Genomic DNA, 18670 nt, shown 5'->3' with positions numbered 1-18670 from the left:
AATTAAAATTTGATGGAAATCGCTTTATATCGAAGTATATATAAGTCTATATAAATGCCTATAATTACTCATTGCAATAATAAATAACTCATACACGTGCAATACCGATATATATATTTCTATATTCAAACCGATTAGTCACAAGCTCGATATAATGGTTTGTTAACGTTTGACCAGACCAACGATTTATTTACACGAGAGAAGTCGTAATATATTACTTGATCGACTATCGGATTCTTTAAAATGTTTCGTGAAACAAGCAGTGCTTGATATTTTTTGTCATATGTCTAAAATTTTTATAAATTTAAATATATAAAACTGTTACATAAACATTTTTACTAGTGTATTCCTCTGGATAGAGCACTTATATCTTATTTTACTATCTGACTTTTATTCATTATATAAATTAATTGTAGGCATTATACTTTTGTATGTAATAAGTGGTTTTAAAGAAAAAAGAAAAATTCTGTCAAAACTGATCCGAGTTTACTGAAATGCGTATATAGAGTACAAATATATGTGATTGATATTAATGCATGTGTTCACATTTCTGAATATCTTTTGTGTAATCTGTCTTAAAAATATATACATTTTGTAAATTATTTCATAAAAGATCGTATACATTTAGCAAGCATTTTTCGAGTAGATTAACAGTGTTTAATGCAGCAAAAATATTTTTATTTGTCGATTAATATCATTAAAAAGGTACTGTAAATTTAAAGAAATAATTTTTTATGAAAACAGATTTTTAATAAAGCTATTAGCTGAGATTATTCGTAATCCTTCATTATTGTTTTGATTTAAATAAATAATATTGAATAATAATATTAAATTGAGAATGTGACTTCTTTAGAGCAAACCTTAACCGGAAATCTTTAATTTATTCCATCCAATTTCTCCTATTTATAAATTGTTACATAGTATCTCTATCTCAAAAAGTATCTGCTCGTCGTATTAAAATTAATACGTTGTCATATTCCAATAAAAGATATATTTATTTTCCAATTAATTAATTAATTAATTATGAAGAAAACGAAGCAGTTATGTATATGAAGTTTATTCTTGTAGAATAAATTTTTTCGAACCGAATACTTTTACTCCTGTTCTCACGAATCTCATTTACATTCATAAATTAATAAAATGCCTGGTTTTTTGAAGTCCATTTATTTACATAATGTGCATAAAAGTTTTATTTTCGAAACATATACTTGCATATTAATCTTTCATTAATATTTGAAACGAGAAAAAGTATTCAGCGGGATGTTTATAGCGCGAGTAGTTAACTGAGTGAAGTTGATAAACTGAGAAAAAAAAATATATATATATAATTGTCCTTATAAAAATATTCGGCTTATACCCCCAACATTGTATCTCGAGTAATATCTTGTTTAATAATCTGATTGTGAATGCGCACAATGAAAATTTTAAGAGTCCTCGAACTTTATCTATAAACGCACAAAAGACTATCTACACTTAAGTAACCGAATGTTCAAGTGTTTTTCTCATCAGTTTTAATACGAGTAGAAGTACTCTTACTTATACGTCTTGAAAAAGCAGTTTCTTCAGCGGCTTCTCGTAAGAGGTTGATACTTTGAAACATTTTTTATTTAACCACTTTTTTTTAATTGTAAGTTAAGTTTCAACATTAATTAATAATTACATAAAATTAAAATACGATTATATTCAGGATGGAATTTGTATCGTATGTAAATAAAGAGCCCTTGTTTATTTTTTTCCCTATGAAAAATTTTTATTTATAATAGGTAACGAACAAAGTACGAATCGCTTCGAGAATCCGCTAAATTTGAGAAAATATCTTCTCGTCCATTCTTTTTTTCTTCTTTCACCTATGCTTACATGCTTAATTACTATCTTAATTCTACTTGTATCGTTAAAGACGTTAGTGAAGCGTGAACCTTTAAATACCGCTAGTCTTGATACGGGTTACAAATCGATCTCCGTTGACTGAAAACAATAATCAGGGCTATATCTTTCAATCATTCAAAAAGTATCAGAGAAATTTCGCTTCGAGCAACACGAAAAATAAATTCGTCCGCTCGTTCCTGTTCTCCTTGCAACCCGATCAGAAGTAGCTACTAGAGGACAGTTAGCTTGATTCTAAGAATATTCTTATAAATAAGATTTACTCATTGCATTTTCAAGATGGTCTTAGTCGCGAATGAGCTCCGCGAAATGCGTATATATGTACGTACGTATGTATGTGTATGTATCTATGTATGCAAAAGAGTCGGTCGCCAACTTTACACAAACATCTCCGACATGTGCAAACTATCATTCAAATTTCAATCACAGTCGCTCATGTCAAGCAACGCTTTCCTCTTCTGCGTTCAAGATAAATCGTATCAGCAAAATTCATTTCCGATTGCTGTCTCAATGATTTCCCAGTATAATTTGACGAGTCAGAATATAAATTTGTTAAGTACACACAGCCACAAAGTGGTTGTATATATTAAAGTCTTGCAGACATCTAATATGTTTAACATTCAATGAAAATGTAAATGTTGCTTTGTTATAATTGACACATTGGTTACATAATCTGTGACCATCATAAAAAAGACGCAATCTTTATGAAAATTATGATATTCATGAGCTGTTCCTTGCTAAATATTACTTCGCTTAAGAGATGTCGAGTCATCCTCCTCTTTATAGACCTCGAATATGTGTAGGTGTTTGCTTTCAACATATGGTACAAGAGATCCGTAATCTTCGTCACACTCAGTCACAGTAGTTTTAATGTGTGTGTAAACTTATTTTCGCGCGTGAAACGATATATATATATATATATATATATATATATATATATATATATGTATGTGTATATATATATATATATATGTGTAGTATTAATGTCTGTCGAATAGTCATCTCAAAAATATCAATCTATTTTAAATATGACTGTTCTTTGAGATTAATAATAATCAATATTGCATAATTGATTCTTGCAATCGTCATTAATGATATATTATTATGTTGCACATAATAATATTAAATAATGTCAAATGGATCATACTAATTCAGATGCGCATGACAATACAATTGTGCCCCCTTTGAATAATAAAAATAAAAATAATCTTTTATCTCTCATTGCACATGCTTTACCCGTCGCACATATAATGAAAATGAACATATAATAGGAATGAGAGAGGGCGAGTAATGATGAATATTGCTAACAATAAGTATGCATTTTTTTTATAATTTACGATTTACGATATGAATATGCCTGTGTGTATATGTGAAATGTATGTGTGAACTCTCGCACTCTGTTCATTATCGTTCTCTTCATTTATTTTTACGAATGCGCTCTGCGGATGAATCCCTTTTCCTTCCTTAAGGCATCATTTTACGAGGTGTCAACCACTTCTTCATGTAGTAACAAAAGATTGTGGAGATATAAATGAGCACCAGAAGAGCACACGTCACCCCAAGTGCCAGCACCGAAGTTTTCGTTGGACAAGGCTCCACGATAGTCACTGTTTTATCTGGAAATAAATATTCTGTATACCGCTCATACAGATAATAAAAGTAGTCAATTTTTACGTAAAAAAGACAACTGTAGTAAATTATTGACGTCTTTATCATGTCAAAATGACTACTCTTGCTACATGAGAATTAATATTATAAAAATACTTCTGTCGTCGTTTCAATGCATTCTTCTCTTTCTGAACTTACCTGCCTCGTTGAAGTCTATGCTGGCATCGCTTTTTAGGAAATCGGATTGTTTTTCATCGCCAAAGTCCAAAACTAAAATCTCTTGGGACAGAGTCATATCTTCGCTTTTCTCTTCTGTCGAATTCGCAAGGCTTCTTCTACGTCTCTTGCCCCACGATTCTACAGATTCACGTCCCCACTCGCAAACAGCCTAAAGAATAAAAACAGTTCCTAGTTTCTTCTTTTATAATTAACGAATAGTAAAAAAATAAATCAAAATTACCGGTTCGCAAGGTCCCAGACAATACTTTACGTTACATTGGAAAATCACACCGTAAGATTCGGTGAATCTGAAAGCTTCGTATATAGATTGCAGAGCATTGCCATCGGGAGTGAAGCTCGGGAAAATGGAAGGATCGACCGGGCACCTGAAAATTCAGACATTCGTTTTGTAAGTTTCACACGTCGAATATACCTACTAATCGGGAGACGTTAAATAAAATAAAATCAACTTACCCTTCGTCGTCAATAATTTGGAACGTGCTTTTCGAATCCTTCGCCATAGCTACGCAACTGCGAGCGAAAATTCCGTATGGAGCTATTATATGAAATATATTGATATTAATTAATTGTCAAATTATATCGTTGTTCAAGTATAATTAGTGGCATCTCGTATTTTTAAAGAAAAAGAAATTTCTAAGAGAAACATAAACTTACTGTCTTCCGGAATTTCAATTCTGAACGTCAACTTGTCGCCAATGCGTACAGTTTCAACCTCTCGCGATCGACTATCGAGGATGCGAATTCTTGGCGGAGGAGCTTCCGGCGCACTAGTGATACTGATCATTTCCGGATCTCTGATCGGCATCATGCCGAAGGTTATATTCTTCGAGGACATATCGTACGTACATTTAACTTTGTAAATCTTGTCGGCCTTTGTCATTACCACGGAATGATGTTGTAGTACAACCGTGTTTGAATAAATTCCAGTCTGAAAACCGTCACGCTGCCATGGTGAAAAGAAAGTTCGAACAGAGATTAAGTACTCAAGAGAGAGGGTTGTGCATTATTTATTGTAAACTCTTTATCGACCTTATAAAAAATGTGTAAAACATAGGTATGTAAAAAAATCTTTTCTTTAAGTATATTACAAAAGAGTGCACAGTGCTGATCAAACAAATAAATGTGATAAATTAGTATTGAGACGAATAATATTAGACACATACAATATCGATAAAGTGTTTGTGTAACTTAACAGTAGTGCTATTTATTTCATCTATTTCCAAGAGCATGCGTATTTCAATAACATGAATATTAATGAAAAGCATTGTAACTATAATTTTTTTTAGAAAAGGAAAAAGAAAATATACATTTATGATAATCTTTAATGAGACGTTTCATGCAAAATTATAAAGTTATAAATAGATAGACTTTGATGGAAATTTTATATACAATTGCAAATTACTTATTGCATGTACTTATCATATAATAAACATCAATTTTGGAAAATATATTGAAAAACTATAATTAAAAATAAACATAAATACAATATTTTTTATACTTTAAATCATCTCTGAAAATGATTAATTGTAAATTCAATGTGTTACCATCACCATCTTATATATCACTTACCACGCTTTGAGTGTTGCAGTCTTGTCCACTCATTGTGAGATCCAACCTGAAGAGATCGCTATTGATAACATCAATATTGCAAGTTTCGGAACGTCCAAGAGCGTAAATACGTCCATTGAAGGGTTTATTCGTACGAACTTGAACGGCGATACGAGTATCTTTGCAGTCAACCGATACTGTAACATATCGATCAGAAAATTCGATTAAGAAAATTTATATATTTTATATGATATTACATAGATATGTATTATTGGAATATTTGAAAAAAAAAATCTCTACCGTCGTAGCAAGTGCCGGTTTTGTCGCAATTAATATCGTTCCTTGTGAGATTGTTTATCGTAGGATCTTCCGTGGTTTCGAAAACTACTGGCAGCGGATCCGACAATGGTCCAGTGCCCTCTAAAATGTATATAATAACGTATATGTGATTAATATATCATACATACACTTAAATTATTTTAAATTATTATTTTAAGTTATTTAATAAAATTATTTATTTTAACCAACCTTTTCTTCAGCTTACTTACTTTCGCAGAAATTTTCAAAATAGGTGCCAACTCGTTCTCCATTATCGATCAAGGGTCTCTCTGCGTTAAGATACGTCGAAGGTCCATCCGGAAGAGTCCAATGATCCAGATGGAAGAGGTGACAATTATAAGCCGATCCTTGAGGAGCGCCGCGATAAAGGAAAGATCTACAAAGGAACTCGTTTTCGATTTCACAGGCTAATCTGCAAGCGGACTCGCTCTGAACCTGTAACTCCTTGTCGGTGTAATAATGTAGGCCTGCGTATTGTGCAACTTTATCGTCTGCTACGCCGATTCTGGGCATTTGGAAAATCCTTTGATACTTGCAGGCCTCTTTTCCTGTAAGTGGCCGTAATTGTTTTTTTTTTTTTTAATACACTTTTTCTATTTTTCTAGAATTTATATTTCAATAATATTTTTCTCATAAATAGGACGCGTTAATTTACCTTTCAAACATAAATTCTCAAAGTAATCGACTCCTTGCGCGTCGACGAATTGAACGTATTGACCTGTCGTTCGACGATCCGAATCACTCAAGTGACACTGAAGTGTCACGTAATTATATTCTACGGAACGACAGGTAAAGCGATGCTCGTTTAAGCAAGCCGCGAGACAAGCTTCTTTTGTGGACGTGTAAATTAATGCGTTGTCCAATCCTCGAATCATTTTATTTGGAATGCGCTCGAAGGCCCACGGTCGCAAACAAACGTTTTCTAAAATAATATATAATAAAATTAGATAATTTTATTTCTCCATTTTTTTAATATCATGCAAATCTTTATACCTAATGCTTGTATTTGTAAGTGTATATAGAGTTAATTTTCTATACATTCTTATAACTCGCTGATTTCGCATTTTGATTGATTTTTTTCTTTAATTCTCTCTTTTGTAAAGAAAGAAAAACTGACTTTGAACGTCTAGACAAAAGTCATGACAAAAGAGGCATTTAATTTATTTTTGAAAGAATTGATGTTTTAGGTAAAAGACTGAATCATTAACTGAAGATAAAGTTGTTAAACAATTTTTAACACTTTGTTGGTCTTTGTTTCCGTCGAAATGATAAGATACTTTGAAGCTTATCGATATACTTCCGGCTTATGCCACAACGAAATTGTCGAGTAGAGTACAAAAGATCATTCGTGTTGAAACATCATATGAAACGCTGGCATGTGACTTGGCATCGGCGTCGACGACGTTGACGCACGTAGCCACACTTTTTGGCACTCTAGTCCGGAATATATTTCGGCCGAGCCTGTTCAGCGTTCTAGTTTCTTTTGTTCCGCCCTCGAAACCGGCGCTAAAGTCACAGCCGACGACGAAAGTCGGTGCCAACGAACCGCTGCGTGACTCCTTCACGCATGAATCACCGCCAACCGTGTGAATTCCCGGCGATCGCTCGTCCTGAACGAAGTATCGTTAAACTAATACAGTGATAATTATTTTTCAATCAACAATCCCTATCAGCACATGTTCAAAGACATGTTTATAGGAGATTCACAGAATGTTAAAACATATTTTTAATATCCTGTGAATCTCTTATGGACATCTTTTGAACATGTGTGCTGATAGGGATGTTACATTTAATGGTCCCTCTGTAATCATATATTTTTCTGGCATTATTTATCTACAATTTTTAATGCGATTCGACAACAGGCGGTGAATAACAAAGAGACACAAGGTGTTCAATTATAATTTGATATTTTTCTTTTCGTAGTACTTTATGATTTCGAGAAACAAGCGATTTAATTTTAAAATAATTTTTGTGGAGGCGTAGTATCAAGATTTTATTTATATATTTTTTAAATAATTTCATATAATTTCCTTTGTATAAAAATTTCAATTTGTGTTACATTTGAAACGGTACCTTTGATGTTAGGTTTAAGAATAAAGTAAAATGCACGATTAATCAGTTTTATAGCCACTAAACAAAATTGAATTCTTCACAGTTTAAAACAAGATGACAAGCGGTCATTTTTGCACGAGTCTGTCTTTCTTTGAAATTCTCAATTCTTCTTTTCATGGTTAGACATAACTGAAAATGCATAGAAATAAATATTACTGGAACTAGTGAATTTATAACAAAGAGTTAAGCGCTTCATAAATCAAAAAGAGAAAAAATCGTCTTATTCGTTAGACAACATGTGATTTCTTGATCTGCGCTTGAAATTTTTCCCAGAAATTCTGATTCTATAAAGAATTTATAGAGATGTGCAGAGATACTAAATAAAATTTGGCATTGTCAACTTTTCAAATGTCAAAGTTTTTTTTTTTACAGAGATTTTTATAATTTATTTTCTACATTCAATTATAATTAAAATATATATTCAACTGCAAAAATGCAGAAATATACGTAATATAAAATATATTTTCAACAAAAATCCAATTAAAAAAATTAAATTATTGTTTTTATCGCAAAATAATTAACGTTTTTATGTTTGCATATATTCACATTGGAATTTTTTCTTTTTTTTTTTTTTTTTTTTTTTAGAAGAATAGAAGCGAACGGAATCAGTTCTATCCGGACTTCTTCGAAATTTGAACGAAAGGATGAGGAGAGAAAAGAGAGGAACGGAAGAAATGTCCATTTCCTCGTTAAATTTCAAAAAAATTCGAATAGAACTGATTGTGAGATTCTTTCATAAAAACAGACATTTTCAAGAATCTCTCTTTCATGTTTCAACTTAATGAATCGCGACACAAAGATTAGCGGCAGCTTTGCAGATTAAAGGCATCTAAGACATTGACCGGTTCATTAGACTAATATTGAAAAATTTGTTCTGAGAATTCAAAAAAGTCCTTTTCAACACTCTGCCTCCTGCAGGTAGCTGTTTATGACGGCCATTCTCTTTAAACGTATTCCGTATGATCTCGCAGGTACCAGCAGATATGTTTGTCCAACCAATCGTTCTCGCTAGATTTTCTTCGGTGAAAAGTGAAAGCTATTTTACGTGAATACAAAGGGCGAGAAACGGACAAAGGCAACTACCTGACAAACTATGAGAAGATGTATGTATTTTATACTTCCTTTTATATTTTCCTTGCGAAAAAAAATCGCCTAAATCAATATATAATTTTAACCTGGCTTTGTAGCTATTGTTACAATGATTTTTTTTTTTTTTTTTTAGAGCAAAATTAAAAACTGTCATTTTTCCCAACACAAAACATTTACCAATATATTTTTTTATCAGTGATATATTATTTTTTATTATTACATATAAAGAGTGTATATAATTCTCTTATTTTAATTGTAAGAAATTTTTTAATTTAATTGATTCACATCTTGTTTTAAAATATTACGCATAATGTAATTTTAGATTTCCCATAAAATGCAACCAGATAGAAATACCCTTGCAACTTCAAGCAGATCGAATCGCATTATTAAGCCCCTGCATTGTCCGCACATAAGTTAGTATTGTTTGCTACGGACCTTTGGCTCGTTCAGTGAAACCCCGCCAGTTAGCATCTTTAAGGTTTGACCGACAAACCCGCTTTGAGTTTAAAATTTAGATTATCATATTTCACAGTCCCTTTTTCATATTGTTTCGCATATATTTGACAAAAAAACCTCTCTGTGTTTCCCATCGCAAATCATTTTTCTGCATGCTATTATTTTTCCTGCGCTTTTAAATATTACAAGCTCGATGCGCATTACAAAAAAACACATGTTTCACACACGTGTAAACGTGCCAATGTTCTCACTCACCGGATCTTATCTGCAGCTTCGTCATGTAATACATATTGACGGCTCTTTGAGGCTGCGCCGCTGGATTCGTGGCGGCCGTTTCGTTCTGCAATTGGCAGAGAGTATCCTGCATCGGCGCCAACGGATTCACGACGAACGAGAACGCGGCGGCTTGACATTCCGCCTCCTCTCTGCACCATCCCTGGCACTCGTACAACGACAGATTCCTCACGCTGTAATAGGTGGTGCCGCGATAATCATAATCGGTGAGTTTTTCGAACGCCGTCCTGGCTGAAATGTGAAGCCAATTTTGCATTTATGCGGAAGAGATTCTTATGCGTAAGATTTCATTCAGGATCTATCTAATTTAAAAAAAAAAGTAAAAAAATTCCTTGAAAATTTCTTAGTCTTTCTTCAAGATATTTTTGATCAAAATTCTATGCAAAGAGAATATTTTAAAGATTTTTTTTTTTAGTTCAATTGTCTAAAATAAATTTTTTATTTTACGCGTCTTCTAATTTCTTTTTTCATTCATATGAAAGAAAGCCATTTAAGTTTCAAGAACTAAATATAAATATGTATTGAAAAAATTGAATAGATTTTCGTTAAAATAAATTTTTTTTACTTGAATAATCTTTCCAATTTTTATCACTAAAAATTAAAATAAAAAATATGTATTATATATTTAATATGTTCTTAAGACATTGAATATATACAAACAGAACTAGGTATATATTTATAACTGTAAGCAAAATTATCAGAGAGAATTTGTTTGAAAATTCGCCGAGTCTCAATCAAATTCTATGAGAATTTTCTGATTTTTCCAGGTACAAGAAAATTCCCTGAGAATTCCTGATTTTCCATGATTTTCCAGGGTGTACCCATCCTGTCGTTGAATGCAAATATTCATTGAAAAACTTTTCTAATCCAGAAAAATTCTAAGATTAATCTTAAAAAAAAAAAAAAAAAAAAAAAAAAAAAAAAAACTTACCCAACGCAGCGTCACCGCTTGCCAACAGCACCGTGAATATCAGGCTCGCGGTTGTAGCTGCGACCGTTCCGATCCCAAACGAGCCCATCTGCAATGGGAATAAGGAATCTCAGTTACAGAGCCGTAATTAGAATCAGCCTGAATTGCGGATTGTTTGCCGAGGTTAACTCCCACGCACGCGTGTCGAGAATAATTTCCGCGTGCGCACACGTACGCTAAATAAGTTACTTTAAATAATAGTGAATATGAAGGAAATAAAGCGCGCGTTTCTCGAAGGAAACCTCAATTATCTACGAAGATACGCAATATACAAGTCAGTACTTAATACATATGATTGCACGCGGAAATTCCGCTTTCGAGCGATTCGACACGTTAATCTGGCATAATTCTCGAGCAGACGGAGATCTCGAAGAAAGCTAATCGACTAACAGGAAACACGTTTCATCGGCGCGGAAAGTTTATCGCAGAAGATTGGATTTATTTACACTTATTATTTACATTCATAAAGATTCGAGAAGGCGAACCCTCTCGCCAGGTTCCACCGAGAAAACATCCCGTGCGATTCGTTCGCGCTGGTCGAAAGCATGCGAGTTGTCCATTTCCCGTACACGTGTTTTGCTTGCGTTTCGCGAAACCGCGCTTCCTAGTTTCCTTCTGCCGTCATTTTTGTCCCGTTTCTTTTACCGCAGCTGGTATGTCGGAGACTACTCCCGTTCTACCTGGTTTCTCGATGTCATGCATCTCGATCTCCCCGACGTGGCAGGACGAGAATTTCAAGACAAGATCATTTCTCGCTTCGTACATATGTCTCTTAATACGTTTATCTATCATCTCTCGCGATAATAGCGGTGTCGCGTAAGAGTTAATTCGAACGCCGAGAACGTGTGAACGTCGAAAATAGATCGCGTGCATCTTCCCGTTACGTTACAATTTATCTTCTTTTCGCGCGTGTAAATAACGTTTGTGCTAATATCGACAATTTCTGAAATTGTTTTCATTAACCTTAATTTAAGAAAAAAATGCGCGACACCAAGACCATCGCGACACCAAGACCATAAAGTATTTGTAAAATTATTAAAATTGCATTCACCTATTTATATAATGTATGCATATGTCGCTGCGTATAAGAGACATAAATTATATAATCCATTATAAAGATTCTCGAGCAGTTCATCAAAATTTACAAAGAGTATAATAATAATGAATAATGATATAATTTATTCACTAATTATCTTCAAGTTTAAAAGATATTAAGACATGGTCAGTAAATAAAGTTTTATTTAATGACTGTTATAAGCATCTGCTATTTTATAATAGCAAGAAATGTGTCGAGTGTTCCATTTGAAATGTCCTAATTTATTATTACAGAATTAAATATTATTAATATAATCAATTATTATATTAATAATATATTATTAATGTGTAATTTATTACATCCTGTTTGTCCGTGAGAGAGATGTTAGGCAATTTCTTCATAATAAAGATATAGAATTTTCGACAGCTTTTTCAACACCGAATTTCGGAAATTACGAAAATCTGAGCCATTGTTACATTCTTATGTAAATCTGCACACAATTGTCCATCGTCGGATTTCAGAACGAGTTGTTGGCTTTGTTGACCAACTTACCTCCCTCTCGTGCCCGTTCGATCAGCCAATCGGCACATTACGATAACAAGGGTACCTAGAGATATTATCATACCAGAAGACCAGCCACGTAGTCCCGCAGAGTTCGAGGTCACCAAGTATAATAGCGCTCTATTGGAGATTGCTAGAGGGAAGGAGAGCCACGTCGTGGCCTGTACCGAGGCCAAAGGTTCATCCTCCCCTCTTCTACCCGCGCCTCTATCCGTGGCCTTTCCTCGCGACCCAGCACCCACGAGTTGCACGTCGTGGCAAAGTCGCGCGCTAACAATGAGGAATGCGCTTAGGTGCGCTCGGTAGGCAGGTTGATGCACTGTTACGAAGATTAATGCACCTACCGAGGTGAAAGAAACACGCGCTCGAAGGAAACGTAGATTTCTTCTTTGAGGTCACGAGTTACCTGAGAAACTCGGATTTCCGGGGCTTAACGGCACCTTTTTACCTGCGAGTAAAGCGGACAAACGCAGTTCCAGATTTGAAATCTGAAATCCCTTTAATAACCTCTCCTCTCGTAAAAAAAAAAAATCACAAATTTAGAAACTCGATTTATACAATTATTAAAAGAAGATTTTGTTACTTTTATTATTGTCGGCTTAATTAATCTCTCTTGTACTTCACAGAAAATAAATGAATTAAAATATTTAAAAATATATTATACTCAAAAAAAAATTGTGTATATTTTGCAAACATAATAGTGCTTATCACATGCAAAAACATTGACGGGTATTGATACCTCAAAAAGAGCAATTAAGTATCATATATACGATAACATAATATTGTAACAAATACAGAAATATATATATATATATACAGAAGAGGATATTAATAATTAAACAGAAGCAAATTAACGATGATAAAATAATAAAAATAAAAAAATTTGTCAATAATCGATAATAATATGCATATATTATATTTAATTTTTTTCTCTCTTTTTATTACTGTTGAAATCAAAATAAAATAATAACAATATAAAAAAAAAAAAAAAACCAATTCGGAGCACAAATGCTTAATGATAAATTCCCCGTTATCACTACCAACGATCAGAATGTATTTCTATTGTGTTTCAATTCACATTGATGGCAGCGATCGAGATATGCAATACGGTAGCCCGAACGACCTTAACGATTGCACACGTGTTCGCGATGCTCATAGTTCACGTCGTCTCCGGCCGTTGCACGCGCGGGAAAAGTTATCCCGAACGAAAGTCCCTGACCTTTACGTCACAACCGGTCCCGCGCCTCGCGATACCACCGAAGAAACCTGGTCGACGGGTTCGCAGGCTGCCTCTGATGTTCCGCGGATGCTCGAGGCGCGTTCGCCACGCGAAGATCGACACTTCCGGTAATCCTCGATGTACCTGTACGAACACCGCACACGCCTACCGGATTTCAGTCGCCTTTTTGCCAGAAATGTGTTTCTCGATAGCGCAGGCAGGTCCTGATTACACTTCCTGCCACGTCCATGGAAGTCGTTACGATACGGGGTGCAATTACAGAAGATTGTTAAGGTAATCTAACGAAAAAAGGAAATGGTACTTTTATGGATTGAATTGTAATCAGGGTAGCGTCGCATGACACTTTCGTTTGCTCTTGATGTCGTGAAACGACATACTTTGGTTTAAACGAGAAGAAAAGGAAAAAAAAAGATACATATACTAAAAACCCACTTTGACATTTGTGTACAAAAGAATAAAATAATCTTCCGAAGAAAGGAAATGGTATTTTTATGGGTTGGATTATAATCAGGGCAAGGTCGCGTGATACTTTCGTTTGCTCTCGATGTTGTAAAACCACATGTTTTAAATTAAATGAGGAGCAAAAGAAAAAAAAAAAAAAAAAAAAAAAAAAAAGATATATTGAAAAACCATTCCAGATATTTGCATAACAATTTATATGACAATTAAGTAATTTTACATACCGATAATTATTACAATTAAACGCGCGTTTACAATATTTACTAGAATTCAGCAAATTCTTGTAGACGCGGTTAATTATCGATTCACGATCGTCATCCTCGGATAATGCAGCGTCATGGAGGTCTCATGACAGCCCAGCTACGTAATTATGGTAGGTCTACTCTCGAGAGCCCATGAAGATTCAATTACGGCGTCACGAGTTAAGCGATCCTTTCGAGAACGAATCGGGCGTTTATGGGATCGTTTACGGTTCTCGCAAATCCGTTCCATGTGCATCATCTGTTGCAAAGGAATATATTACCATGACGAACTACACACGTGGAAATGCACTTACGCTATTTTATTATCCTTCTCGAATAACTTGCGTCCCTCGAAGGTATACGCATTCTCGGGAACTCGACTACTCCTACAGAACCATCGTGACCGATTGATAACGCAAGATAAACCGCTTTAGAAGTAGAATCGCGATCGTAATCGTGTATTGTTGCGTATGCATCAGGAAGGTTGGAGCTCGACGTAGCTCGGCCATTGAAACATGTAGATTTATTCTCTCCTTTCGACGTCAATGCCATTCGAATTAATGGCTTCTCCGGAGAGAATTCCCTTTAATGCTAGAGACGCGGCGACTTGTTTCCCTTATTTTTTTTTTCCCCCTACATTTTCGCCGAGAATGGCGAACGTTCACGTTTCAGTACTTTCTGCGCGTATAATTTCCCATACATTTTACAAATCAAAGTCCGATTTAATAATTGCTCGGTAAACATTGCGTATAATTATCTCGATGAACACACATCGACCCAAAATGCATCGATCTTCAACGTTCGCGAGTCAGTCTCGAACCTAGTTACCTAGGTGGAACTGATTAGACGGTGAAGGAAATTGTTCCTCGCTGTTACATCCCCGGCGTCGGTGAAAGGGAAAGGGGAAAAGTTTTACGGAAAGACTGGATTGTTATTTCTGCCAAGAGCGCACGCCATCGCGCGATTCTTTCTACCTCGCTCCTCCTCTCCTGCGAATGATGCTGCGATAGGAAGAGCCAGCCTGGCGTACGTTTCGCGAGGAGAGGAATCATCATTTCTTCGTCTAGGGTCGCTTCACACCCTCTCGGCGAAGCGCTTCCCGTCACGATACTACATCCGCTTTCGTGATGAATCCGACTGCTCCGACGGTTGGAATTTACATGAAAGCGAAAAGCAAAGACCTTCGTGCGCGTGCATGGTACATGAGAAATGTGATGCTCGCCTCAGTGAATACCTATAAAGTATCAAGGAAATGTGATATACGCGGCGCCTATAATTAAATAAATAACCCGTTCGCATATTTATTATCCATTCGACTGCGGGATATTAAAACTCGCAAAAATTCCTAGCATTAATCAAGTATAATTTTTGCTTCCCTTTTTTTTTTTATTATTTATTATATTAGCAAAGATTGTTTCATGTTTTCTGGAAATATATCCTTTATTTATTTGAATAGTGAATCAACTTTTACCGAAATAATATAATAATTTTTAAATTGTCAACGTAAAGCGAATTACACATTTTAAAAGAAATAGAAAAGCATAGAAAATAAATCGTAGTTTTCTGAATATTTTCGCAACATCATTAGATATTACTACGATGTGGACTTGATAAACTACGACTATCTTTACGACCTCAGACCAGTAGCGTCAGCGTGGATTCATAAACAATGAGTTTACAGGAACGCGAAGGTAGAAACAAGAGAGCCGGAGAATAAGGAAAAAGAAAAAGCAACGATTCATAAATAATAAAGGTACATACGTGAATCGCGTCAAAGATGTTCATTATATTGAAATCTTGGAAAAGATTTTCACGGACGTTGACGTATCAATCTCTTTTCGATAGATAATTTATGGTCCATTGTATAAAATTGACGCGGAATTTATTTAACTTTTCAGTGAGAAAAAGATGAGAAAAATTTATATTTCAAATATTGTAGCTCGAAATTTTTTATTAAAATAAATGTTTGATTAGAACATTATTTTAAACATGAAAAAATACAGTCCCTACTCCCAATTTTAACGCACAACTCGCCTTGATATTCTGTGAGAAGCGAAATAGGAAAACCAAAGGTGCCTTTCAGCGATCAAGGCGAGTGATAACTTAGGATCGATCGATCGATCGATCGATCTGGCGAAACGTGCATCGAAACGCACGCGGGTGATCTCGATAAATCCTTCAAGTAATTAACAGCTAGATCAGTATATTATAGAGAGGACGCGAGGACGGAGAAACCGAGAAGGGAAAAAGAAAAAATAAAAACATATGATTACGCTCGCGTACGTTCTCTGGCGTGGCGGAAGAACCTTCGTCCTGGTGCAACGACCTGGTGTAGGAGCCCTTCCCTTCTTCGCGCTATCACAGCGCGGGAATAATAATCAGGCAAGCGAGAGGGAAGGACGACCTTTCGGCTCTCATCTCCATCCATCCAGGATATTATCCAGGTAGATGCCGTAAACGTACTATTCTAGCGACGAGACTTGTCCCACAACGGCGAATATTAAAATGATGTATCGTCGTTGTAACGAGTTCTATAAATCAGTGGCCCGGAATGGCCTTTGCCGAAGTCGTTTTTCTTCGTTCTTCACACACGGCTTAAGAGATTACGAAAAATTACCCTTTTTATTTAACCGTAAGCGCGTATTCGCATGATCGTGCACCAGCGGTAACTATTACGCCTCGTGGTTGATTCTTGAAATTGTGTGAGAGAGGAGATCATCCCGAGCTGATACTTAGGAGGAAAGATGGGGGAGGGGGAAGAAGTTTTACGAGGAATATTCTCGTAGGAGAAGCACACGTTATCGTTGGAAAACTTTGACGCTCAATGATGGGAAGAAACGCTCGAGCGAAGTTAGCGAAGACCGAAGATAGAGCGCGCGTACACACAAATCTACGGCCTCACTTTATGGTTTCGTATCAGGCAAGCAGTAATCATACGAAGCTCATAAACGATCTTTCAACTCGCATCTTCATCTTCATTCGCGTCTTCATTTTTCACGAACATTATTCCAAGTTTTATCGCGCGCAAAGCGCGAGCCATCGACGAAACTTGTCTCTAAAAGACATTGGTAAAATGAGATAAATCGCGCGCGCCCGCGTGTTCTTGCACATTAATAAGCGGTCCGTCTTAATAAGAATTTTCTCCTTTAGCTAATATCGCGACATATGTAGGTATCATCAAGAAGCAATCGTCTGCAGAGTTCATAAAATAAAATAAAAACTTCAACATCTTTCAGACTTCACCTCAGAATGCAGTCGTTAACTTTACGTCAAAGTTCTTTACAGAGTGGAAATGGAGAAGTAAAATACGATAACCTTGAAGCCTTGTGCCACCTGTAGCTTTCAAATTGACGCTTCTTGCTTCTCCAACGACATACTACGGGGACAAGATGATTGACGAGCTCATAAATTATGTAAACGAGATTGCTCGTCCTCCGGTAATCGAATCGATGCTAGGCTACATTTAAGCATGATGAATTAATTAGACCGAAGAATAATAAGACAAATTATTGAAGAAGATATTATCTCCGATCGAGAATTTAGTTAAAAAAGTAAACTTTGAGCGGATGTGACTTGATCATCTTGCACCAAGCGGTCCCGGATTTCATCCTGGAAAGGAAATTATCCTCCGCGGTGAATTACAGGACGAAGAGAGATGGAACACGGAAATATCCCGGGTTCAATATTACAGTTTGTAGATAGTTAAACCGGAATAAGTAAACGTCGGCTCGCGTTGAGATAGCGATACGGGATAACATTTGCGGCGCTGTAATGGAGAGACACAAGAGAAATTACTTTTCCGCAGTCACGAATTGGATTGCGTACGTAAATCACTCCGCGAGAGTGGACAACTGACTACTAAATGCTCGAGTCATCGAGGAAATGCAAGCTGGGATAAAGGGAGAGAATTTATACGTTAAATCACCAATAAACAAATTAATTTAATTAATTAATATTTATCTATAATATTAATATGATTATAAATTTAAATCTTAAAATTATAACTAAATATATATTAAAATAATATATTTGGGCAAAAAATAATTTTTCAACATAAATATATTAATTCATTATGCCGCATTCGAGGGAGTGACCCCCGCATAAAAATAATTATTGATCTTAATTAATCTAATTAAGTAAATTAGTAAATATAACAATTCTAAAAAACCTAAAAAAAATAATTATTCCATACTCTGATCAAAAAATTAATGTAAATCCTCCACTAAAATAATCAATTTTAAAACCTGATACTAATTCTGATTCTTTCTCAATAAAATCTATAGGCCTTCGATTCAATTATGCCAAAATTCTAATAAAATACAATAAAAATAAAGGATATCAAATAACTAAATATCAAATATAAACTTGATATTTATAAAAATCTAAAAATGAATATATTTCTCTTATAAATAATTAAAACTTCATATAATGACATTTGAGATACCGATATCGTATTGATCCTATATCATTGAATAAATTGAATTAGCCGATCAACCATTATAAAAATATATCCTTCAACAGATATAAAAATAATTATTAGTAAGATAAAATAATTTAAATAATAAAAATTAGTAATATAACGATATAATAAT

The 18670-nt window shown here is 34.8% G+C and overlaps 1 protein-coding gene and 1 long non-coding RNA gene across 4 annotated transcripts in view; one reads left to right on the top strand and one right to left on the bottom strand.

Moving 5' to 3' along the window:
* Positions 1–836: 836 nt before the first annotated feature.
* Positions 837–18670, bottom strand: part of Tyn (trynity) — a 99430-nt gene continuing 81596 nt past the window's right edge. For 2 of the 3 annotated variants that reach the window (XM_072908020.1, XM_072908019.1), the window contains exons 2-12: positions 10502–10589; positions 9532–9801; positions 6275–6541; positions 5829–6167; positions 5581–5700; positions 5302–5477; positions 4387–4675; positions 4186–4267; positions 3953–4097; positions 3691–3880; positions 837–3500 (exon numbers count right to left, since the gene is read on the bottom strand). In XM_072908020.1, coding sequence (XP_072764121.1) covers positions 3349–3500; positions 3691–3880; positions 3953–4097; positions 4186–4267; positions 4387–4675; positions 5302–5477; positions 5581–5700; positions 5829–6167; positions 6275–6541; positions 9532–9801; positions 10502–10589 — 2118 coding nt within the window. In that variant the 3' untranslated portion in view covers positions 837–3348. The remainder of the gene's footprint in view (positions 3501–3690; positions 3881–3952; positions 4098–4185; positions 4268–4386; positions 4676–5301; positions 5478–5580; positions 5701–5828; positions 6168–6274; positions 6542–9531; positions 9802–10501; positions 10590–18670) is intronic. The other variant, XM_072908021.1, reaches the window with a different exon arrangement.
* Positions 7115–9686, top strand: LOC140674473 (uncharacterized). Its single transcript, XR_012048228.1, has 3 exons — positions 7115–7238; positions 8703–8834; positions 9548–9686. It is a non-coding gene; the product is annotated as an uncharacterized lncRNA (long non-coding RNA).

This window comes from Anoplolepis gracilipes, chromosome 16 (assembly GCF_047496725.1).
Source record: "Anoplolepis gracilipes chromosome 16, ASM4749672v1, whole genome shotgun sequence".
In the NCBI taxonomy this organism is placed as follows: Eukaryota; Metazoa; Arthropoda; class Insecta; order Hymenoptera; family Formicidae; genus Anoplolepis; species Anoplolepis gracilipes.
The sequence above is the reverse complement of the archived record's forward strand: the minus strand, read 5'-3'. Positions and strand labels throughout refer to the sequence as shown.